Source organism: Mauremys reevesii, linkage group 4 (assembly GCF_016161935.1).
Source record: "Mauremys reevesii isolate NIE-2019 linkage group 4, ASM1616193v1, whole genome shotgun sequence".
In the NCBI taxonomy this organism is placed as follows: Eukaryota; Metazoa; Chordata; order Testudines; family Geoemydidae; genus Mauremys; species Mauremys reevesii.
The window spans coordinates 4,638,351-4,664,668 of NC_052626.1; the positions used below are offsets into that span (position 1 = coordinate 4,638,351).

At 41.1% G+C, this 26,318-nt stretch overlaps 1 protein-coding gene across 11 annotated transcripts in view; it reads right to left on the reverse strand.

The window, feature by feature from the left end:
• MDGA2 (MAM domain containing glycosylphosphatidylinositol anchor 2) overlaps window positions 1–26,318 on the reverse strand; it is a 632,812-nt gene that overhangs the window by 41,044 nt on the left and 565,450 nt on the right. For all 11 annotated transcript variants that reach the window (XM_039537891.1, XM_039537889.1, XM_039537890.1 and 8 more), the window contains exon 11: window positions 12,559–12,736. In XM_039537891.1, coding sequence (XP_039393825.1) covers window positions 12,559–12,736 — 178 coding nt within the window. The remainder of the gene's footprint in view (window positions 1–12,558; window positions 12,737–26,318) is intronic.

Sequence of the window (26,318 nt, forward strand, 5' to 3'; positions counted from 1 at the left end):
GATGCGGTCAAGGGCTCCCAGAACTGCCTGGCCTCTCTTGGGGATGCTGTCCGTCAGCCTGACAATCTCTCGGTGTGAGACCATGGGGCTGGGTATGGGGCAGGGAGACTGCAGGGCTGGGTGTAGGGGGCAGAGCTTGGGGCTGGGGATGGAAAGAGTGTGGGGCTGGGTGTGGGACAGCAGGAGGAGAGTGTGGAGCTGTGGGTGCAGAGAGGACAGCATGCGTTTTTGGTGCAGAGGCAGCATGAGAGAGCTCGGGGCTGGGGGGAGGGAAGAGTGTGGGGCTGGGGAGAGCTGAGAGCTCTGGGCTCCCTCCTTAGAGAAATTTCAGTTGCGCCCGTATTTAAGTGAAGTTTTATGTCAGAAAAACATGCTGGGAAACAGAACTTGTAGCATCCCCAAAAGCACCCATCTGACTTTCAAACAATAGCAGGGGAAACATACATAATTTCTTCGTAGTCAACGACAAAGTAATATAAATAAAGTATTCTATTCTAAAAACCAGTACACGACACTTCTAGGTATATCATTGCTCACTAGTTACATGATATACTTACCGTTAAAACAATAAAGGATTAACAGCTATTGGCCATGATATTAATAAAATACCGTTCTGAAATGCATTATCCCAGTGTCCTCTCTGTGATCTTCCAGGTACAATATATGCATATCAGAGAAGGATTATAAACTTGGAAGGTTAAGGCAGTAATTTTATAAAATATTACAGTAATTACTCTGCTAATCCCCACAGATCCAAAGTAGGATGATAAGGCACAGTGATTTTAAGTCTCAGAGCATGGTAGATAAACTTGGTTGTGTGATTCAAGATCTGGTGTGTAATTGCTTTGAACGCCTTTGGATCCATATCCCTTTTCCCATCTATAATTCGACAATTCCGCAATGTCGTATTTTTAATGGAGTAGGGATGAAATTCACCCCTGCTGAGAGGGTCAGCACCACGCCTGTGCATCACTGAAGACCTCAAAACAAGGCTGAAGTGGGAATTAGATGGTGCATAGGCCATGTGCTGGCCACACGCACAGGAGAGGATTTCAGCCGGATTATTTAGGAAACAGAGACCTGTTCCTGTAATCATGAGGGATTGTGGTTTAGGCCCGGAATCAGAAAGGGACAATTATCTAAAGAAACTCTGCAATCTAATTCTGGCTCCAAACGACGTTTGATGAAACCCTGTAACCCTACTGTACTGTAGATATGCAGATGAAGGCTTTGTTAATAATAGACTTCTACCCAATTATTGCTCCATGTGTTGATACTACTAGTCACCTGCTCTGTTTATGCACATACACACTTTGTGTCTGACCTTCCCTCATGAGTTATACTTAGCTGCAGATTCAACTTGACATTTTAAAAAAACCCTCCATTTAGTAGCTCTGCCATTTTATCTCACTCCACCTAAAAGAATGACCTGTGATTTGCCAGAGGAACTTAGTTGTTAACTTCCATTAGCTAACCTCACATGCATTTGTTAAAAAGAAAAAAATTACCTTTCACTCTTCAAGAAACATTCATTTTGTGTGCTTCTTGAGTGGCTGAACTCAGAATTAGCTGAAATTGCTAGAAACTGCATTTAGTGAGCTTGCTTTGTAATTGTACAGAGAAGCTTTTTTAGAAACTATCATTAATAGGTCACCTTGAGCCACGCTAGTCAGGCTGCTCAGAGTACAGCAACCAGACCGAAAAGGGCTGGCTGCCAAGCAAGCGTCAGCTCAGACTGATTGACAAAAGCAGAATAACCGATTAAGCTATGGTTGGGCTGGACTTATTTACACATGGTGAACTGGCAAAAAAGTACTTTCTTAAGTAATGCAGCAAGGAGCTATAAAACAGGGGCAAATGATTCTCAAAGTCTTATTTCTGAAAGGTCAGGTTGCTGTGTGAGCCAGAAGTAGTACGTAAAATTAGCCATGAAAGGAAACTAATGGATGACTGAAGGGCTACATTCCTGAGGTTGAGTTTGAACTGTCTAGAAAATCCTTAAAGTTCAGAGTTATAGCCATTCTTCGGTGAAATCGTCTGTGAGCTTAAACTCAAAGAGGAAGCTTACAAGAAGTGGCAATTTGGACACTAGGGACACTAAATGACTAGGGAGGAGTATAAAATATTGCTAGAGCATGCAGGGGCGTAATCAGGGAGGCCAACGCACAATTAGAGTTGTAGCTAGCAAGGGATGGGAAGGGTAACAAGAAGGGTTTCTACAGGTATATTAGCAACAAGAAGGTGGTCAGGGAAAGTGTGGGGCCCTTACTGAATGGAGGAGGCAACATAGTGACAGATGATATGGAAAAAGCTGACGCACTCAATGCTTTTTTGCCTCAGTCTTCACAGACAAGGGCAGCTCCTAGACTGCTGCACTGGGCAGCACAATATGGGGAGGAGGTGAGCAGCCCTCAGTGGTGAAAGAACAGGGTAAGGACTATTTAGAGAAGCTGGATGTGCACAAGTCCAAGGTCCAGATCTAATGCATCCAAGGGTGCTGAGGGAGTTGGCTGATGTGGTTGCAGAGCCACTGGCCATTATCTTTGCAAATTTGTGGCAATTGAGGCAGGTCCCGGACAACTGGAAAAAGGCCAATATAGTGTCCATCTTTAAAAAAGGGAAGAAAGAGAACCCAGGGAACTACAGACCGGTCAGCCTCACTTCAGTCCCCATTAAAATCATAGAGCAGGTCCTCAAGGAAACCATTTTGAAGCACTTGGAGGAGAGGAAGGTGATCAGGAACAGTCAACATGGGTTCACCAAGGGCAAGTCATGCCTGACCAACCTGACTGCATCTATGATGAGATAACTGGCTCTGTGAATATGGTGGAAGCAGTGGATGTGATATATCTTTACTTTAGCAAAGCTTTTGATACAGTCTCCCACAGTATTTTTTCCCAGCAAGTTAAAGAAGTATGGACTGGATGAATGGACTATAAGGTGGATAGAAAGCTGGTTAGATTGTCAGGCTCAACAGGTAGTAATCAACAGCTCAATGTCTATTTGGCAGCCGGTATCAAGCAGAGTGCCCCAGGGGTGGGTCATGGGGCCGGTTTTGTTCAACATCTTTATCAATGATCTGGATGATGGGATTAATTGCACCCTCAGCAAGTTCACAGATGACACTAAACTGGGGGAAGAGGTAGATATGCTGGAGGGTAGGGATAGGGTCCAGAGTGACCTAGACAAATTGGAGGATTGGGCCAAAAGAAATCTGAAGAGGTTCAACAAGGAAAAGTGCAGAGTTCTGCACTTAGGAAGGAAGAATCCCATGCACTGCTACAGGCTGGGGACCGACTGGCCAAGCAGCAGTTCTGCAGAAAAGGACCTGGGGATTACAGTGGATGAGAAGCTGGATATGAGTCAGCAGTGTGCCCTTGTTGCCAAGAAGGCCAACGGCATATTGGGCTGTATTAGCAGGAGCATTGCCAGCAGATCGAGGGAAGTGATTATTCCCCTCTATTCGGCACTGGTGAGGTCACACCTGGAGTACTGTCCAGTTTTGGTCCCAGAAGGGATGTGGACAAACTGGAGGGAGCCCAGCAGAGGGCAATGAAAATGATCAGGGGGCTGGGGCCCATGACTTACGAGGAGAGGCTGAGGGAACTGGGCTTATTTAGTCTGCAGAAGAGAAGAGGAGGGATTTGATAGCAGCCTTCAAATACCTGAAGGGGGGGTTCCAAAGATGATGGAGCTAGGCCGTTCTCAGTGGTGGCAAATGACAGAAAAAGAAGCAATGGTCTCAAGTTGCAGTGGGGGAGGTCTAGGTTGGATATTAGGAAACACTATTTCACTAGGAGGGTGGTGAAGCACTGGAATGGGTTCCCTAGGGAGGTGGTGGAATCTCCACCCTTAGAAGTTTTTAGGGCCCAGCTTGACAAAGCCTTGGCTGGGATGATTTTGCTGGTGTTGGTCCTGCTTTGAGCAGGGGATTGGACTAGATGTCCTCCTGAGGTCTCTTCCAACCCTAATATTCTATGATTGTGTGATTCTAGTCAGTTCACCCTGACTCTAGCTGATCTGACTGTTTTATACAGAAAGCGTTCTCAGAACAGAAAAAATTGTTATAAAGCTATTGGACTCTGCTGGGTCCACTTTGTCTGTTTTGTTAGCTTTTTACCTCAGGCACGTGGGCCATAAACCACACTTTCATTTTGAGACCTTATTTCTGGTAATCCTTGTCCATGTAGATTACACCACACAAATCTTGGCAGAGAGCTCTGTTATGCTCTTATCTTTTATTCTTAGTAAAAAAAAAATCCCTTTCACATTCAATGGGCGATTCTCTCTCATTATAAAACCTATCTAAAAACCTATTTAAATTTACCACAAATTCTTCCAAAATTGAAAACTTGATTAAGGAACAATTGAGGTGCCCTTATGTGCTAGTCCAAAGAACACATAAAATTACACTCATTGCCAGGGGAGGTTGTGAAGACTAAAAGTATAACTGAGTTTTCAAAAAAGAACAGGATAAGTTCATGGAGGACAGGTCCATCAATGGCTACTAGCCAAGATGGTCAGGGATGCAACCCCATGCTCAATTAATTGCCCTGTTCTGCTAATTCCCTCTGACGCACCTGGCATTGACTACTCTCAGAAGACAGTTTACTGGGCTAGATGGACCATTGGTCTGACCCAGTATGGCTGTTCTTAGACATCTCATTAAAAAAACAAACAATTTTGTACGTCAATAGCTAAGCTTAAATATACTCTATTATCAGCTGTCTGATTATATTTTTTTATTATTGGTATGATAATTAGAGCTTGGTGGGAAACAGTTTCCCCATCCTATGAAATTTTTTGAGATATCGGAAAAAATGTCCATCCAAAACTGGGACAAAAAGTCTAAATCTTCAAAATTTTTGCAAACCAAAAATCTTAAAGTTTTGGTTCAGGTCAATCAAAATGTTTGGTTTTGATTCTGACTTCTCGCTCTCTTTTTTTTTTAAAACATGTTTTAGTCTAAATTTACTAAATTTTTAAAATGAAAAGTTGTTTCAACTCAAACCTCCAAAACTTCCCAATTTGAAAATGTGGAAATGAGATTTTACCCAAAAACTTTTCCAGTAGGGACATTTATTGAAGTGGATCCTGTTCTGCAAAAAGGTTGTTGGGTTTTTTTGCAACAAACTGGCATTTTTCAGTGAAAAAATGGTTTGTTGAAAATTTCCTGATCGGCTCTTATACAATAGTGCATTAAGGCCCCAATCAAGATCAGGAACTGATAATATTAGGCAATACACATACACATGGTTAGAGAGAGCCCTTGCTCCAAAGAACATGCAATCTAAATAGGAAACACAAACAAAAGGAAAAAGGAAATATTAAGCCAATTAAGCTAAGAGACACAAAAGAAACCAGGGATGGGTGATGATCTGGCCTATTAATTGTGACACCTAACTTAACATGCTGTTTTAAACACACACCCGTGTCCTGGAATTTTTTGTTTGCGCATCCCCAAAATGGCCTTAATTTTGTGCTGTAGTGCTGCTCTCTAATCTTTTTATATAAGGTCCCTATCCTGCAACTGGATCCATGAGGCTGGATCTTTGTACACATCTGCGGTCTGATCTGACCTCAGGATCAAGGTGTGTAATAGTGATATACTTTTCTAACCTACAGAAAAGTCGGTTTTTTTTTAAATTAACATTTAGCCTATGAAAATGTAAGTGTTGTAGTAGTAATTGACAGCTTCATTGGCAGACCATTCCTGTTCTGTACACGTGTCCCAGTCTACAGACTGTGAAGAAATACTGCCCATTGCTTTTGGAGTGGTAAGAAGCAGCTCAGTTTGCAACTTTAATTGCTGCTTAAGATTTTTTTTTTATATAGGAAGTTCTATAAGGAAAATGTGCACAGATTTGAAATGGAGTCATTGAACATTCAGAGATTTTATAGTTGCCTTTTACCATACCAGCCTACATGGATTTATGTGAAATGATGATGATGATTTTTAAAATTGTTACTACAAGATGTATTTATACTGCACTAGCCTACACAGTCGATTAGTGCTATTTAAATTGATGTGATTCTGTTTACTTGGTGCACTGAATGTTCTCTTGCAGAATAATATATGCATCTAATAAGTGATTCGTCAAGCGTTAGCTGACTGTAATCATGATGTCATTAATACTACGCTGATTTCTCCTTTCTCCATGCCACAGTGGAGAGAAGGTAGAAAACCAAGCATGTGTACACACTTTTGGTTGATAGTATCCAGATACTAGTGTGTTTTCCCCTTTTTGTCTACGCCCAAAAAGTATGTGTTAGGAAAACACTTTACTGAGATTTTCCAATTTATACAGTTTCCACATTTCAAACATTCATTCAAACAGCTCCTAACAGATAAGCTCATTGAAAGTTGCATGTGTTTGTATCTGAGCAATGTAAATGTTAATCTGCAGTTGCTGATTTCATTCACGCTGTGCTGTGCTCTGGAACACTCCCATATTAGATTAACTTCATACTACTTGATAGTAAATATAGAAGTCACCGGAATATGTTCAGATTCCAATGCATTCATTATAGCCACGAAGAACTGTGACACATCTTGTGCATTTGTATATGAAATGCAGATTTTTCACTGTTTAATATTTTAAATGGTAAAAGACAACAAGAAACGCCACATCAACAGATATAAACATGAAAAATATTAATCTCAATATATTTCCATACAGTTATTCCAGTTGTTCAGCAATGAACTTGCTGATGGGAATATCTTTCGATGGGAAATTCACTGATGGTGCTAGATTTCAAGGCCAGAGATCCAACTTATAATTAGGAAATTTCATCTGTAAAAATTATGTTATACTTCATTTCCTGCAGACCTGTACAAATGTATGGATTTGGGAGTTATAAAGCAGCTGAGAAACTGTGGGTGGAAATTTTATGATGAACTGCATTATTGTGAATGGGAATATTTTGAAAACCCAGGAAAATTATGAATACTTAGCATAAAATACTCTTTGGGCTAGACCTCCAGCTCATGTAAACCAGCATAGCTTCACAAAGGGCTGGTCTTCATTACGGGGAGATCGACACTGTTGCAATCGCTGCAACAGGGATTGATTTAGCAGGTCTAGTGAAGACCCACTAAATCGAGAGCAGAGTGCTCTCTGGTCGACCTCGGTACTCCAGCTCTCTGAGTAAGGGAAGTCGACTGGAGACCATCTCCTGTCGATTCAGTGCAGTAGAGACACCGGGGTAAACTGACCTAAGCTACGTCGACTCCACCTACATTACTCACTTAGCTGGAGTGGCGTAACTTAGGTTGACTTACCCCCATAGTGAAGACAAGCCAGTGGTGGTATGTCTACTTGCATTAGTTGAAGATTTGGCACTTCAATCCCCAATTTACTACAAATCTCTTAAAAAAACCCTTATTCTAGCCTAAGTCAAGCATACCTATTTAAAGACAAATCAGATGCTTCAATCAAAAATTGTGCGATATATTGAAAAGCTTTGCAAAATGGGGATTTACAGTCAAGCTACCAAAGTAATTTGCACTTGTAACCTAGGACAGGGTTTGGAATTAGGTGGAAGGAAGGAAAGTTGGTGCACTAACCTAGCAGGGTCCCGGTTTCAGTCAATGGGAACTGAGGGCTATTGGACTCTTGTAGGATCCAGGCCCTGGTCCCAGTAAACGGTGCACTTAAAATCAGTCTGTTCTGTTTTTACTTTTCTGTAGTTCACAGACGGCTTTTTAACCAGTGCGAAACCACATAATTATAGTTACTCTGCCTCTGAACCAACATACTGTGTGTGCAAACTGGATTTATTTTTTTCATGTACGTCTTTCAATTTTTATGAAACTAGAATTTCATATTTTAACTCTTTGCTGGTAGCCAGAACTCTGCTACCTCTGCCAGAAGCACTGAGAGGAAATCAATTTCTGTAACTCATGAGGCCATAGAAGCAAAAGACATGATGAAAATTGATTGTTGATTCTTGAAAATGTTCCAACAACTCTTAAAGGGCGAAATTGGCTCTATGTGGAGCCAACACATAGACAATACAGGGGATGGATCACTTGATGATTACCTGTTCTGTTCATTCCTTCTGAGGCACCTTGCATTGGCCACTCTTGGAAGACAGGATACTGGGCTAGATGGACCTTTGGTCTGACCCAGTATGGCCGTTCTTATGTTCTAATGATGCACTATGTAAACCAGGGATCGGCAACCTTTCAGCAGTGCTGTGCCGAGTCTTCATTTATTCACTCTAATTTAAGGTTTCGTGTGCCAGTGATACATTTGAACGTTTTTAGAAGGTCTCTTTCTATAAGTCTATAACATATAACTAAACTATTGTTATATGCAAAGTAAATAAGGTTTTTAAAATGTTTAAGAAGCTTCATTTAAAATTAAATTAAAATGCAGAGCCCCCTGGACCGGTGGCCAGGACCCAGCAGTGTGAGTACCACTGAAAATCAGCTCGCATGCTGCCTTTGGCACGAGTGCCATAGGTTGCCTACCCTTGACGTAAACCCACCTTAAGCCCTCAAAGTAGGATTTAAGTTGTGCCCTGCCCATCAGTTCCCCCTTTGTACACTTGTAGGGTTCAGCTCCGTTCAAAGAAAGATGCAGCAAACAGCTCTAGCATCTCTAATTAGAATGAGTCTGATCTGCATTTTATCCGGGATAAAATAAAAAGTGAGTAAAAATATAATTAGCCTGATGATAAATATATAATATACTAAGAGATGTAGGTTACCAATAATAGAGCTCACAATGGAATACTAATCTATTAGTGTGAGAATTAAACCTACAGTATGTTTCAATAAGAAATGTTCAAAGAGATGATGTGAGAAACATAGGCTGGCACTGCTGGAATCCAGGATACATTCCTCTTGGAGACAGAATGCAACTCAACACACACTTGATTCAAAGTATATTGAAAATCTTACGATTCCAATGCTTCGCTGCTTGGCCAGATGCCCCAAAGAACAATCATTTGCAGTGAAAAATGGTTTGCAAATAGTTACCTTAATTGTCCTTTCTAGCCACGTTCCCTCTGCTTTTATTTTAATTCCTGGATAAATATTTACGGTTTACCATCTACATTTATGTGGACTTGCTGCTGTGAAATGCATCCTGTCAGCCTGTTAACAACATCTCTAGGAACCAAGCATTTTGAGGTTATAAATATAAAACTCTACACTGGGATAAATGTGTGAGATCTCATTATTTTATGGTTGAATCTATAACACCTTGAAAATAAAGCTTTATAATAGGTGTGCTGAGACAACCGTTATGATAATGATGCTCAGACGCACCCCATGTTTGAAGTGCATGAAGGTTAACTATCTCGAGTTCTACTTTAAGGGAAAGCAGCTTGAGATTTATCCTGTTGATTTGCAGCCTATTCATGATCTTTAAAACTGCAAAGTTGCAGGTACCAGCATCAATAGCACTGAACCGCGCTCCAAAACTAAGGTACCCATCTTGCATATAATGCAAACTGCTTGTTTTCTGCTGGGTGGTTTGATTTTGCAGCAGGGACCTGATCAGCACATTTGAAATGTGTGTTTATTTCATTCAAATCTGTATTAGTGACAGATCTGAGAACAAAGTTCCCTCCAGCAGAAACATGCCCTTTCTGTGGCAGGAAGGAGGTGTTTCTGCCAGTGCAGGGCTAGACACTTCAGTTGACTTAACAAGTCAGCAAAATCCTGAATTCAGCAAGTGACCTTGAGGGGTGTGTGAGTGTGTACGCCTCTAGCACACTGCCACAGCTAATACTTGAAACAACCTCTTGTGCTCCACAGGCCACAAGCACTGCCAGATGAGCCAAAGGAGAGATGAGTTCACCAAACCACCCATAAGTTGGATGCTGCTCTTTGCATCTGTCAGGAAGAGGAAGGATGATCCAGGAGTTAAGCTGCTAGCCTGGGACTCAGGAGACCTAAGTGACCTAAGCACCTGCTTTGGTAGTTCATACATTTGGACACAAATACATTGCTCAGACAACTACTTTCTGCAGGGCTCATCTTGTGTGTAGGGGAACTGTCCGGAAATGGAAAGTACAAATATGTGCCTGTGGAATCAATATTTTTGGTTGTCTCATCTCATTTTTTTTGTTGATATTAACACACTAAAATAAATTATTTGCATTGGGATTGAGCACAGCAGAGCTAATAATTGATCATGAATAATTTATTTGATAAATGTAGCCTATTTTTCTTTTCATGAATTGTGCACAAGCTGCTTACAGTTTCCTCAGTTCTTTTCATTATTCAAAATTATTTGACAAATAATTTCTGGGAGTAATTCTTAGTCTGCAGATTGCCTCTAAGCCATCTATTATAGCTGTTTTATCCAAAATTAAGCTCTCTCAAGTTTTTATATAGCACTGCTCATTGGGCTAGCTAGCTGCCAGAGTGTCTAGGAATTATGTTGCTTAGTTTTGACTCGACACGTCACATGCCGTCTGTTTCCTCTTTGGACGAGGGTACCACAGAATCAGGTTTCTAATGCCAACACTTGCATTTCCAAACTTTACAATTCCCTTGCTACAAAGATCCTCCAATATGTGCTTAAATTTACGTCATTTTTTTCAGTTAAAAATCCTTCCAGTCATTGGGCCAGGTCCTCAGCTGGTATTATTTTGCCCCAGCTTCACTGACTTCAGTAGAAATACCCCACATGGGCATGTGGTCCTTTCATTATGATATTTACAGAATGTGAACACAAAAGGGAAGCAAACAGGAAAAGAGAATTCAATTCATTAAGCAAATATTCACAAAAACTAAGGTATTTGTGCAGCTCTAGGAGTCAAATGTAGGAAATATTTGGAGATTTCTATAGCAACCAAAACCCGACTAGATCCATGTGGACAGGCTTCTGTGCCCACATGGCATCTGGGGGTCATCGTGGGAAGACTCTTGCACTTGTCCTCAACTAGAGCTCGTCAGAATTTTGTGGTTGAAACATTTTGTGCAAAAAAGAAGCTGTTTTAATCAAAACTGAAATGTTTTAAAAAGTGTCAAATCTGACAAAATTTTGTTTAGAAAAAGTTCCAAAATGAAGTGTTTTGACATTTTCTGAAAGGAATGTTTAAATTTTGTTTTGACACAACTTTTTGAAATGAACTTCATTGTTTTTATATAAAAAAAAAGTTTTAAAAAGTTGAAAATGGAACAAAGTATCCTAACAAACAAAATGTTTTAATCTACTCACAATGTTTTTTTCTGAATTATGTTTCAGGAGAAATTTCATTTTTTTTTTTTTGGCTTTCTTCCATTTTGGAATTGAAAAAAAAATTGAGACTGTGGAATTTCCTGGGAAATTGAAAATCCTGTCACTGTCCAGCTCTCCACAGAGCAGCAAGCTTCATGCAGGCACAAGGGTCTGCCTGTGACAATCTGGGCCCTAATTTGTTCAATTTCATAGTGTCCTAGAAATGTAGGACTGGACAGAACTTTGAGAGGTCATTGTCCAGCCCCCTGCACTGAGGCAGGACTGAGGAAACCTAGGCCATCCCTGTCAGATGGTTGTCCAACCTGTTCTTAAAATCTTCTCATGACAGGGATTCCACAACCTCCTTTGGAAGCCTATTCCAGTGCTTAACTATCCTTACAGTCAGAAAGCTTTTCATAGTATCTAACATCAATCTCCCTTGATGCAGATTTAGCTGATCAGTACTCGTCCTACCCTCCATGGACATCGAAAACAACTGATCACCATCCTCTTTATCACAGCCTTTAAAATATTTGAAGACTGTTACCAGGTCCCCCCCAGTCTTCTTTTCTCAGGACTAAACATGACCAGTTTGTTTGTTTGTTTGTTTGTTTGTTTGTTTAAGCTTTTCCTCACAGATCAGGCTTTCTAAACCTTTTGTTGTTTTTGTTGCTCTCCTTTGGAAACTCTCTAATTTGACCACACCTTTCCCAAAGTGTGGCACCTAGGATTGGTTACAATGCTCCAGCTGAGGCCTCACCAGTGCCAAGCAGAGCAGGGCAGTTACCTCCGGTGTCTTACCTACAACACTGCTCTTAATACACCCCAGGATGATATTACTTTTTCACAACTGCATCACATTGTTGACTCATATTCAGTTTGTGATCCATTATAACCCCAGACCCTTTTTAGCCGTACTACTGCCTAGTTCACCATTTTGTATTTGTGCATTTGATTTTTTTTTCTTCCTAAGTGTAGTACTTTGCATGTGTCTTTATTGAATTTCATCTTGTTTATTTCAGACCAATTCACCAATTTGTCAAGGTCATTTTGAATTCTAATCCCTGTCCTTCTAAGTGCTAGCAACCCCTCCCTGGTTAGTGACATCTGCAAATTTTAAAAATATCCTCTGCATTCCATTATCCAAGGTGTTAATGAAAATATTGAACAGTACTGGACCCAGAACAGACCCCTGCAAGACCCCACTAGATATATTCCGTCTGTTTGGCATCGAACCATTGATAATTCTTCTTTGAACATGATTATGCAGCTTACAGTGACAGCAACTAAAGTTTGCTCTTAACTGCACATTACAAGTTACATTAAACTGTGTGACCCATATTCCAATATGTCTCCTGTTACCATAACATCTCCTTACCACTATATTTGATGACACGAATGGTTGAATCTCCCTCCCCAAATCTGGTGATGGGAGTTAGGCGGACTTCATAGGCCTCTGGCTTGATCAGCTCAGTCAGGTTGTATGTAATTAACTCTCCTTTCTGAATGTTTCCGTTTACCGTGATCTCCTGTTCCCACCAACGCTGTTGTCCAGCCTGAAATCAGAAGAATCATGGAAAGATTGGAGCCACCCTTTCATTCTGGAAATGGAGCACAGGGGTCTGCAGAACATTTCATCATTTGCTTGATTGGCTCTAGATGAGAACACAAAATCGTTCGTATGCCACCTAACACATAAAAGCCCCATTTTTATAACTAATGGATCACTTAATTGAGGTTGCAGAGATAACTGGCCTTAAAACCACAATTCCTGCCCACTGCAATCTGCGGGCAAATAAATTATTTCCATTCTCACCTGCCTTTCCTATGCATCAAACTCCTCATTGCATTCTTTGTTGTAGCATATCTGCTCCTATCAAACATCACATAACTCCAGGTCTTTCAGAGTAACATGAAAGCAACCAAGCCTTTTCAGTTTTTCATCTTAAAAAGTTTCTAACACATCAGGGAAAGAGGCCTAATGCAAGGCACTAAGGGCCAGAGTTTTAAAAGAAATTAGTTGCCTAAAACTGCAGATAGGCATGTAGATGCTTTTATAAATCCCACTAGCACCTCTTTGCATCTTTAGACACCTAGACACCTTTGAAATTCTGGCCTTAAGTTCTAGATTCAACTGAGAGAATCAATTAGGTTTAAGAATGTTTAAAATGTGCCCTCTTAAAAAGCTGCCGTTCAGCTGATGCACTCGTAGGTCCCAAATTTGTGGGTATTTATAGTCCTTGATGGCCATTCACAGTGTGGCTGTATCCTGAAAAGAGACTACGTATGAAGGCAACTTTGTGCCTGGTAGACCTGCTCCCAATGTGTATTTGGGATCACACCAGCCGACTGCAGTGACAGAAGTAAGTGCTTTCGCCTAGAATTGCTTGGAAATTTTCTGATGAAACTCAGTTTTGTTGGAAAATGCCAATTTCATAGAGTGAAATGTTCTGCCGAATCTATTACAGACATGATCAAACATTCTGCAAAACACAGGAAAGTTTCCCTGCCTCACTCCCAGCTCCAGGGAATGGAGTGGAACAAAACCAGGTGCTCTGCCTTCGCACTTCCCCCTAAGCTCCAGAGCATGGACAATGCCTCTGCAGCTCCTGGAGCTGGCGGGGTGGCATGGAGGTAAAGTGAGGGCAGCTGAAAATTTCTGTTTCTGGTCTCCTGAAATGGAGTTTTTCCTGAAACCCCTTTCCGTGAATATTTTGCCTTTTTAACGCTTCGTCCCTGCTTCAGGATGAAACCTTTATTCGAAAACATGAACATTGTTGAGGAAAGGGATTCCCTCTTTTAGGCCAGCTCTCCTTACTCCTTTTCTGCTTGCAGAGCTCTCAGCCATGGCAGAGTGAGCTGAGATCCATTCCTCCTCATCAAGAGCATTGCCAGGTGCCCCCTGCAACCCCATTCACGGCAATGAGGTTGCCCATGTGTCACCTAGGGCAGAACCGAAGATAATGAGAAAGTACAGGAGTAACACAGTGCAGTATGGCTCCAGTGCTTTACCACTTTGTCGCTGAGTAAGAAGGGAATCACCCAGCTTGACTCTCAGAGCTCAGACTGAGTTTGCAGAGTCGGCAGTTAGAAGGAAATGTCTTTTAGTTGCACAATGAGCACATTTGACATGGAAATCATTGAGAGACAATTACATGACCCCAGGATGTCACACTTCACAGTAGAATTACACCATAAGTCAACAGGAGTTGAGGACACTCAGCACTGCATAGGAACAGACTCCACAATTATTAACAGCCCTGGTCACCTCAGAAAGGTGGATGGATTGAAAAGAACAATGAAACGTCAATATGAAGCAAATAAGGAGGAGTTGTATATGTTTACACTTCACAGAGTGTACAGGATTTTCAACATCTAAATCAATAAACTGTCATTTTCAATGCACTTGACCAAGAGATGAAAAATCTAGTTAGAGAAGATATCAGAGGGGTTAGTCTGGATCTGTAAAAAGTGACAGAGAGTCTTGTGGCACCTTATATACTAACTGCTATAGACTAACAGTCTATAAGGTGCCACCGGACTCTGTTGCTAATTAGAAAGAAAGTTTAACAAATACTGAATGCTACATTATTTCCTTCATGCTCTAAGTGGTTTATTAATGACCCAAACCACTCAAAGCGTGTGCATTTTGGGGAGCAAAGTTATTGGCTACTTCAATATTACTGAAGATACACTGGCTTATTACAGGCATTCTCTCCAGGCTATCAAGAACAAATCATTAAATATTTACTACACATCCCAAAGGAACTCTGCAGGTGCTATGCTGTTATAATGAGATGTTCTACTCAACTGATTCTGCTTGGCAGGTGCATTGATGTCATTAATTATTACAAACTTGCTATTATAGAACTTCATGTTTATTAAAAACAACCCCCCCCCTTTTCAGATTTGTAATTCAAAGTGGTCAGAAAAGCGTGTACAGAAATAGTTGGGGAAATAGGCTGCCAAAGCATCACATTTGATGCCAGCAAATGATGTGAAAAGCAAAATTAAAACATTGACTGGAAGGTTTATATCCGCCTCCCCGGAAAAGAAAGCAGGACTGGTCTATTATTAAACATACAGCACAAACCCACCTCAGATAAAAAGAAGGTTGAGAAACCAACAAAATGGAAGAACGTTCCAAAGGAAGGATGGGAAGTCCACTGAAGACAGTGAGGGTATTACATTAGCTTCCGAGGGAACTGAGTTAGACCAATGCTGAGCACTTTGGAAAACCTCATGCTAAGGTTCTGACCTTGCTAATGTTTAGGCTTCAGTGGAACTGTTCACGAGTTAAGGTATGCACCTGTGAAATGCAGGGGGGGGGGGAATAAAAACAATGGTGGTCAATTAAGAAAAAGCTGGAAGAGGAGAGAGAGATGGAACCATTTAAAACAAAGTATACATAAGAGGACCAGTATTGCCTATAAAAGATCAAAGTTCTGCTCTTTATTAAAAATGGTGTGTGTGCAGTATATGGCACTCTACTTGTTAAAATACATCCTTTCACTACAATGCTCTCCACTGAAAAGGTAGCTTTGAAATGGGCCGTGCAGTATGCTGTTGCAGGAGAAAGATTATTTATGTCATAGCAGTACCCAGAAGTCCATTAATACACGATCTGTTCATTCGTGGGGGTCTGTCAGTAGAAACAAGCAGCTGAGGCAGGGTACAGCAGCAAAAGCAACAATTTCATAGCCGCGTATGACAAATGACTACAGAAGAAAGGCTGGTTTTAAACTGCAGCCACGAAGAGACATACTCTAATTATTCCTTTCCTGTGCCTGGATCAGATAGGTAAAAAGGGAATTTTGCTCTCAAAATTGATTATATATTCCAGTAAGGCCAAACTGAAATTAACTGTTATACGGAAACATCTTTCTCTGCATGTGTAACTTATTTAAGCAAAATGTGGCAATGCAGCTCTTTGTTTGTAATTAGTCTCAGTAGGCTGTTGCCGCATTACCACCACCACACAGGACTTTGCAGAAAAGACCAAGTTGTCTTGAATTACAGGGAATTGATCTGAATCAGTCTCTACTTGCTAGGAAGGGACCGAACACATGCACAGTCATAAAACTGTGGACTTTAAGACTGTCAGAGTGGTAGAAAAGGAGGCAAATGCGTGGGATTTAGGGCTGGAAAGAATTTAGGGCTGGATGGGACAAGTGCAAACTGTAGTTCATCAAAGTGGACAGTTCTACAAACGTGTCATTGTTACTGTTTATACTGTCGATTCAAAGCTTACCATAAAAACGTTTGAGTGCGCACTGCATAGCCATTCTTCCTCTGTGGTAAGGTATTTAAAATATCACTCGGATACAGGAGGAAATTACACGTCTGCTCTCCTTGATGTCTTACTTCTAGGCTACCTAAGGACTACAAAGGCATGCAAATCTCTGACTAGAGGGAGACATGGGGAACAATTATTTAATTGTTTAATTCCATTTTAATTTAAGCAGAGCAAGGTGTAGCATGAACCAATGGCTGGAAGTTGAAGACAGACACATTCGGACTGCAAATAAGGTACATTTTTGACAGTTAGTGTGATTAACCATTGGTACAATGTACCAAGGGTCTTGGTGGATTCTCCTTCATTGACAATTTTTAAATCAAGACTGGATGTTTTTCTAAAAGATCTCCTGTAGGAATTATTTTGGGGAAGTTCTCTGACCTGTGTTATCCAGGTGGTCAGACTAGATCATCGCTGTGGTCCCTTTTGGTCTTGAAATCTATTAATCTAATTTTAAGCTTGTGAACGGTCCCACAGACAAGTGCTGAATGAGGGCTGCTTGCTCAGCAGCTTACAGGTTTGAGCCCTATACAGAAAGTGGTATTAACCTTCCACATTCATGAGCATGGAAATACCCAAACTTCAAAGACCAAATATTAATAAAATGTCAACTAAGTAGCAATGGGCCTACGTGTTTGTAGGATTCCTAGGCCACCACAATAAGTAAATAATTATAACTATATGACAAAATATGTGACATTATATTGTATCTTTAAAAAAGACCATATGAGCATTTTTAATACAAAATTACAAATTGACAGATGTCTGCTAGATGTCGGCTCCTCTGGTGTTAACTACTACATCACCGATAAGAGCCAATGAAATGAACTATGAAAGCCAAGGTACTCGTTGCATAACAGACATTCAGTCTCTTCTCTCTCTCCCCAGTTTGGATTCCCATGAACATAAACATAGTACGAATATCTGATATATTCAAGTTTTGCAGAATGCGTTATTTTGCAATCACACAGCTTACAAAGGAAATATTTGCGTACATCAGCATTTATGCCACTCTGAGAATTGCTCCTTATGTCGTTTGTATTGTATATGTTGTTATGCCACATGTACCTCTTCTATTCACGGCTCAAACCAACCCTTAATTCAAATGTAGTGAATGAACCAGGCTAAATGTGACTAGGGCAATACGCTGGATAAACTGCACATCACTTGTATGCCATGGTGAATGGGAGGGGAAAGAAAGCAGCACATACCCCTTGGAACTCAACACCGATTACACTTGCGGCTAAATTCCGACCTACATCAAATGCTCATAACATAAAGTGGAAACAAACACAAAGGACACGGGGACGTTTAATATTCCCTGAATAATGCATAATACACTGTGTACCTTCGCAATCTGTCAGGAAACTTTACATAATAATGAATAAACCTTGTCTCAAGTAGACGGTGCTGTCCTTGAGAGCTAAGCAACAAGAACGCCGCAGAGAAGATGTTAAGGGTAATTATAACAAGATTTAGGGCTACATTTTCAAAGCGGTGCATGGGGAATTCAGCCCTATGACTGTTATTCATCAAAATGGGAATCTCACGGACAGATGCATTGAGAGCTCTTACAGAGTTTACCTCAGCATTACTGATACTGGTATCCTGCATGCAAATCAGAACAAGCGTTCTAACTTCTAACCACATTTTCAGCAAACCTTTCAGAGACCCAATAAAACGGTTAGACTGTACGCATTTAGACATGGAAGCAGTCTTTTTGTTATATGTGTATACAATGTCTATCACAATGGAACCCCAATCCTTCAGCACTATACATAATAATAAAAACTCCTGGTGGCATGTTTCAATTCTTCACATTCTTTCAGCCTCAACTTTTTGGGATCCTTCATTTTGATTGGCTGACATAGGTCACCAGTTCTACCATGCTGCACATGTATTCCTGAGACCATCACTGTCTGAAATCCTTGTCAGTCACTCACTTTGTGCCACCAAGGCTGCCTTAGGCCTACTAGGCATTTCACTTGCATTCAGGCAGGTAGAATCATAGCATTGTGGGGCTGGAAGGGACCTCAAGAAGTCCTCTAGTCCATCCCCCTATGCTGAGGCAGTACCAGTAAATGGAGACCATCCCTGACAGGTTTTTGTCTAGCCTGTTCTTAAAAATTTCCATTGCAAGGATTCAACAGCCTCCCTTGATAACTTATTCCAGTGCTTAACTATCCTTACAGTGAGAACTTGCTTCTGATGTCTGAGCTACTCTGCTCCAGATTAAGCTGATTACTGCTTGTCCTTTCCTCAGCAGCCATAGAGAACGATCGATCAGCAGCCTCTTTAAAACAGCTATTCAGATTTTTGAAGACTATGATCAGGTTTCCCCTTCAGCCTTCTTTTCTAAGTTTTTAAAACCTTTCTTCATAGGTCATGTTTTCTAAACAGGAGCTAGGTTTGCTCTGTAAGACAGAAGCTTCCTTCACTGGAGTCGCATGTATAACATTCACTGTGCCATGGGCTGCTGGAGTATTCATACGTTGGTCTGATAACTGGATAATCACCACAGGGCTTACCTCTACAGAGTAACATCTGAGAAAGGATCTAGGCAGCAATGATCTTTTGGATATTTGTAGACTGTTCTATTTTCCTCCTTTAACAATACTTACCAAATGTGTACATATTAACTCTTCTAATCTTTCCTCAAAATTCAGCCCTTTCTGCTTCCTTGACACTTCTGGTAGGAATGCAGGAATTGCCATTATCCATATAAAGTGACTTAGGCCCAGATTTATAAAGGCATTTAGTCTTTGCTCTCGCTCAGCATTGCAATACCTAACTGACTTAGGAGCCTCAATGTCCTTGGAAACCAATGGGATTTTGTGGAGAATGTTAGGTAATGAGTTGAGTTACTGTCATGTTCTGCACGGGGGTGTGGGAAGTAAAGCCTGTGGTTGAACACGAGACAGGGATTTAACATCTCAAAACTCTGTAACGGCCCATTTTGTGCCTAGGAGCATGTTCGTTCAATTCCAGCAGTTGGGCAAGGACTGGTGGAAGGGAGAGGTGAGGCTTACTGGCTGGACCTGGCAGAAGACCAGAGACTAGCCCACCAGGAAGGTGGCATTAAGACCAAGTTTGGAGGATCTAGGAATCAGCAGCCTTTGAGAAAAAAGTCTGAGCTGGCATCTGTAGAAAGACTTCCCTGTGCTTGAGAAGGTAAAAAAAAAGGCACTTCTTGAAGAACAATGAATGAGTTAATTCATTGGTTCACATGTACGTAATAAAGCAAGATTTTGTTAAGCAGGTCCGGAGTGGACTGTGGTGACTGGGTTTTCCTGCAGTGATCTTCAAAGGGCACCTTCTGCATCTATCAGCAAGCCCCCTGCTCCTGGGGACACGGCTTTTGGAATAAGGTAGCAGAGTGAGGGATGACATGAGGCCAAATTTCCAAATGTGAAGCTCAGTGGGGGAAGCAGTTTTGTGAGCGTGGGACATAGGAAACCAGGGATTTTTAACATAAGGCTTGGGCTCCTAATCAGTTAGGCATTGCAACCCTGAAACAATGCCTAAATACATTTACGGCTTAAATTTCATTGACTTCAAAGAGACCCAGGGTACATTAAAAAGCACCTAAATAATGTAGGAACCACTCTTCCTGAGACTTAGGCTCCTAAGATTTTGAAATGTATATAGTTCCCTAAAGATGCAGGTAGGTACCTTTAGATGCCTAATCCCCATTGATTTCAACCTAACCTGCTTAGGTGCTTTAGAAACATCCCTCTAGGCACATATCTGCATCTTTAGAGCCTAAATACCTTTGCACACCTGGCCCTCAGTAGATTTTGAAAATGGCACCCCTAGCCTATTGTTCTGTTCCTATCAAATGAGTCAGAGATAGGTGCAAGAAGCTCCACAACTGACTGTTACGGAGTATCCTGTCCAAAGAGGGAGTATCTTCTGATCCTATCACTAAGCCCAGTTGTTCTTCTCTAAATGTCATCCTTCCATGTGATGTCCATCATCAAATTCCAGGTATGGCTGTGCCAGAGCCATAAACAGAGGGATTTTATCTCCCACTGATGTCTTTGGTATCCTAGGGTGTCATCAAATACTGAATGTAAGAGTCTCAGTATGCAGCCCTTTGTGTGGATAAAGTACAACACAGTCTATAATTATGTGATCACATACCATTTCCCACACACAATCTAGCATCATACTTCTTTTTCCTCACAACCACAGATATGCATGAGTAGACTCTGTGAACAATTCCATGCATGCCAGAGAGAGAACATATAAAGCTGTAACCAAATAAGGCAAGGGCTCCTGCTCTGCCTATGTTGTTTCTTGAATACTGCAAGTATCTCAAAAAAGATATGTTGGAATTGGAAAAGGTTCAGTAAAGAGCAACAAAAATTATTAGGGGTATGGAACGGCTTCCGTATTACGAGAGATTAATAAGACTGGGACTTTTCAGCTTGGAAAAGAGCTGGCTAAAGGGAGATATGATTGTGGTCTATAAAATCATGACTGGTGTGGAGAAAGTAGATAAGGAAGTGTTGTTTACTACTTCTCATAACACAAGAACTAGGGGTCACCAAATGAAATTAATAAGCAGCAGGTTTAAAACAAATAAAAGGAAGTATTTCTTCACACAACGCACAGTCAACCTGTGGAACTCCTTGCCTGAGGATGTTGTGAAGGCCAAGACCATAACAGGCTTCAAAAAAGAACTAGATACATTCATGGACGATAGGTCCATCAATGGCTATTAGCCAGGATGGGCAGGGATGGATCACTTGATGATTACCAGTTCTGTTCATTCCCTGTGGGGCACCTGCCATTGGCCACTGTCAGAAGACAGGATACTAGGCTAGATGGAACCTTTGGTCTGACCCAGTATGGCCGTTCTTATGTTCTTATGTCTCACTCATTTCATACCACACAATATTAATATTCACAGTGAATGAGGCAAGGGCTCCTACTAATCAAGATTCATTACAGGTCCTATATATGGCAGAACTGGCAGCCATGTATGTTAAGATGGAGACCAAGTACCCCATAGATTGGAATGCAGATCATGATCCAATGCGTATATTTGATTGACTTTAACTTGCACGTGACGAGGCAGCAGAGTTACTACAATTCAGAAAGAGAGAGACCACAGAACTCATTTGCCTGCACATACTCATCTATTTACAAATTGAGATGTAAGATCTAGATTTATTTTATTTGGCCTGGACAGTGCTTTTATAAAACAGAGCAATGGTAATATATTGGGAAAGAAGCAGCTCTGTAAACCCATTTACAGGTATGAGAAGTGTAAAAGGAGATTGTCACAATTCAGGGCAACTGCACCTGTATTTTCACCTCCATGGTCCAGCAAGGGCATCTCCTCTAGGCTGCCAGCTCCTCAGCTGTCTCCTCCCTTAAGTGGAGATATGGATCTTTCTCTCCCTCTTCCCTGACGGGTATTCCCAGGCTGCACAGATCCCTGCCTACACTGCGAATTCCCTAGCAAAATAAAACGGTCTAAGCAGGCCTGCTTTACTTTTTTCCCTCACAGATGGTAAACAGTGTAAATTGCCACAGTTAATTTACCACACAGCATGTTTATTCTTAGGTAAAAAGCATTATGGACATAAGAACATAAGAATGACCATACTGGATCTGACCAAAGGTTCATTTAGCTCAATATTCTATCTTCCAACAATGGCCAGTGCCAGGTGCCCCAGAGGGAATGAACAGAACAGGGAATCATCAAGTGATCCATCCCGTCGCCCATCCCCAACTTCTGGCAAACAGAGGCTAGAGACACCGTCCCTGCCCATCCTGGCTAATAGCCATCAAACATGTTAAAACAATACAAGAACCTACACACCTGCTAATAAGCCTACCAGAGATCACCCTCTCACCTCCACAATGGCTCTGGCCGGTGTCGGTCCTTCCAACCCTTCCCTAACGTTTGGGGGTCTCCCCTTGGACAGATGGTCCTGTTCATGTGCTGCATCAGAAAGAAGGCCCTGAGTCACTTTAAACTCAAGCTATTTATCCAGAAGACCTTTCTCTGCCTGACAGCCAGCTTCTGGAAAACCCAGTTTGAAGTAGTCCAGGTGAGCTCCCCCAGGAGATGTTACCTCTCTGGAGGTGTTACACCCCGAGTGAATTTGCCTAATCATCTCCCACTGTTCTTAGTTGCTGGAGGAGCTTCAGTTACCCTCCCCCATGGGATTACATAAAATCCCTGGCCAGCAACGATACTTAAACCCAAGACAGTACGGTATCTCAAAGATATCGCACGGAACTGCCACATTTGTCACAGAAATGACACTGATTTTATTTCTGCTTCAGTTATTGTTGTTCTCTGGCTTGGCAAAAGAAGCTTTTTATATTTAGAGTGCAAAAGACTTATATATAAGTGAAAGGAAAAATAGGGATAAAACATAAAAGCAATCTTTGCACTGAAGAGGAAAACAACTATCTGTACCGCAAAAGCAAACTACTTGCTGTTAAAGGAAAGTCCTCCATTCTGGAGTGGAGAACATTAGATAATTTGTAACAGTAAATAATCCAGCTCTTTCTTGGGACAGACAATAGAGGAATTGTACATTGGTAGCCTTATCTGGCTCCTACAAATGGTGTTTAGTCACAATTTTGAATATTTGTAATATCATCACTATGCTGCTAGATGCATGAACCAATGATTGCTGGGTTTCCAACGCATACGTGTTTTGCTATTAGTTATCTGTTTCTTACAGCCATTTGCTGAAGCTAACAACTTCCTAGAGTTGGGACTCTCTTATTACACTTAATTTTGGTGTGGGGGGGGAATTTGTCAAATAATTCTTGTTTGATAAGCTAGTAATTTGGGGTAAATTTTTTAAAGAGCCTAAGCCACTTAGGAACCTTATTTCAATGGGAATTCTGGAAATTAAGCATTGACATAAACACAGTATCCACTGAGTCCAGAAATATCTTATTCAGAGATATGTAATAAGTAATAATCATTGAGCTGCCTGTAAGATTCTGTCAGTGACAAGAGTGGAAATAGGCCTGTTAATTAACAATACAATCCTTGATGTGGCCAGCTAGTTAGTCATGCTAGACACATCCACACTGCCACATTCATTCAAGGAAGGGAAACATCTGAAATCCAGAATGAAAACCAGTGACATATTTTAATGGTAAATATTAAAAGCAAATGTATTGTAAAGAGTGTCATATACTGCGCCTACTATGTGCTTTGACAATTAGTTCAGCTACAGTAGTAAACATAACTGATTCCCAGTACTTGGATCCCTTTGCATGCATGAGGCTCTGCTTATGGGACATATCTCCTAGTAATTACATCATCAGCTAGTAATTACATCAACCAGCCATTTGTTTTAATGCAAGAAGATATGCTGGAAAAGATAAAAATAAAAATCCCTCTGAACTCTGAGGGGAATATAGGGGGATGGATCGGCATTGATCTTATAGAATAAAATTGTCAAAAGTGCCTACGTGCATTTTCAAAAGGCCTATAGGAGCCGAAGTGACTTTTGAAAATGGGGTTAATGCTCCTCAATCAAGCACTTTTGAAAATGTTATCCTAGGCTTGACTTTCAATTGAATTTGGCCCATAACTGACTTAATGCTTCTGAAATCTCTGTCCATAGTTACTTATTTATCAGCCAGATAGGTTAACTAATTTTCAAAGCACAGAGCAGACACAGTAGATAGCCTCTGTGTAATATGTTTCAGAGTGGTAGCCAAGTTATTCTGTATCAGCAAAAAGAACAGGAGTACTAACACATTTATCTGAGTATAAGCTTCCGTGGGCTGAAACCCACGATGCATCCAATGAAGTGGGCTGTAGCCCATGAAAGCTTATGCTCAAATAAATTTGTTAGCCTCTAAGGTGCCACAAGTACTCTATGTAATATGTTTACGTTAGTGTCAGTTAAGTTTCACATAGGTGCAAGTCTATCCACGCTGAGCTCATGGGCGAAAGGATGCAGGGAAGAAGGAGAGAGAAATCTAATGTTTCTGAAATGCAACAGAAGCTGGGTTCCAATTGTGTTTTGGATAAAAGTTTTAAAAGGAGGCTTCTTATTTCATCCAGATCAGTTTGCCCAACCTACACCCAGCTGAAATTCACTGAAGGAGCTCTGCCTATGCGCTAAACTGCAAGAGGAGCAGCTCTGATAGCTTACAAACACTAGCAGAGCTTTGAGAAGTGGACTCACCCTATGGGCATTTATTAATTATGATTATCCTGTAGCTAACACCTGATTACCTTTCCATAGCCTACCAAAGTATACACAATTCCAAAGCAAGGCAACTTTGCACTGACATCTTTTTGCAGTTCTCTTTTAATGTTTAGAAATTTTAGGTCACTGGTGTGAAGAAAAAGGGTAGAACAGCTTCCTGACGCCAGCAAAAGTGTAGTGTAAACACCTGGCAACACTTTATTATGATGTGCTGAAAATACCTTCTCCCTGTTGTTGATGAAAAGGTATTAGCAGTTTAGTCTTTGACTGTTTGCTAAGCAATATACTGGCACTCTGCCCTCTAAAAGGTTTCAACCGGTAGTGTTGTTTTGACAAATTAATCCCATGGGACATTTAAATATTGATTATATCACATGCACAGTTATGTTTATATAGACTAAATGCTTCCTTAATCCAGCGTACGTGGCCTATTGATTGCACCCACAAATTGTCCACATTGACTCAGATAAATCAAGCAAACATGTCTTTAGTTAATGAGGGCTAATATAAATGAATGTATTGCATCATTCCCATAAGTATCTGTGACAGCATTTAGTTAAAATCAATACATTAATAAATAATAAATAATAATAAAAATAAATAGATATGTAGCAATCCCATTTATTTTCCCCAATAAAACAAAAACTGCGAATGAGTTCTTCCTTGCTAAATACTTACTTATACGCACGCTCTACAGGGAATGGCCTTCCATACACTATGCAGCTAATCTGATTTACAGCTAGCAGGCTGTTACATTTCATTAACAATCTTGTTCAATATCATCTATCACTGGTGTCTCACTTTCACCATAAAGCTTTCCAAGTTAACATGAGGTTATTATACTGCCCCATTATATTTCAAAGCATAGGGGGAAAAACCCAAATGCACCTATATAGAATTGGGGGGTAGCTGGCTTGGCTGCAGCACTGCTCAGGGGGATTTGGGAGTTGTGGTGAATCAAAACCTCACCATGAGTCTGAAATGGGATGCTGTTGCAAAAACTGCAAATGCAATTGTAGGTTGTATTAACAGAGGCATAGCATGGAAGCCACGGGAGGTGATGGCACCACTCTATGCAAACATTGGTTAGGCCTCAGCTGGAGTGCTGTGTCCGATTTTGGTCACCGCCGTATAGAAAGGCAGTAGAGAAACAGGAAAGGATCCAGAGGCGAATGACAAAGATCATCAAAGGCTGAGCTTAAATTCTTATAGGCCATTTCCTGGAACCCACCACGCACCCCAATTTTCCAAGGGAGGCACCGGGGCTTCAGCCCAGCAGGAGGTGTGCTGAGACTCAAGGCTTCAGCGCAGGGCTCCGTGGACCCCTGAAACTGTCTCTAGAGGGCCACAGACCTCCAGTTGAGAACCGCAACACTAGCAGGCTGTCACCTGGATTTGAGGGATGTGAGTACCCCAGAATGTGATCAAGCCAATTGCAACCATTTTATGTGCATTCGGCCACCCTGAATTAATAAAATGGAACAGCACATAGTTAAGGGTTAATTGGAAAGCAGGCTTTTAGAGTCAAGGTGAAAATCTAGCTGGCAGTTTCTGTTAATCAGAATGGGAGGAGGAGAGACAAAAGTAAGTAATTGAGACTGAGAAAAGATGAGTGGATGGAAACCTTGAGTCTCTGAT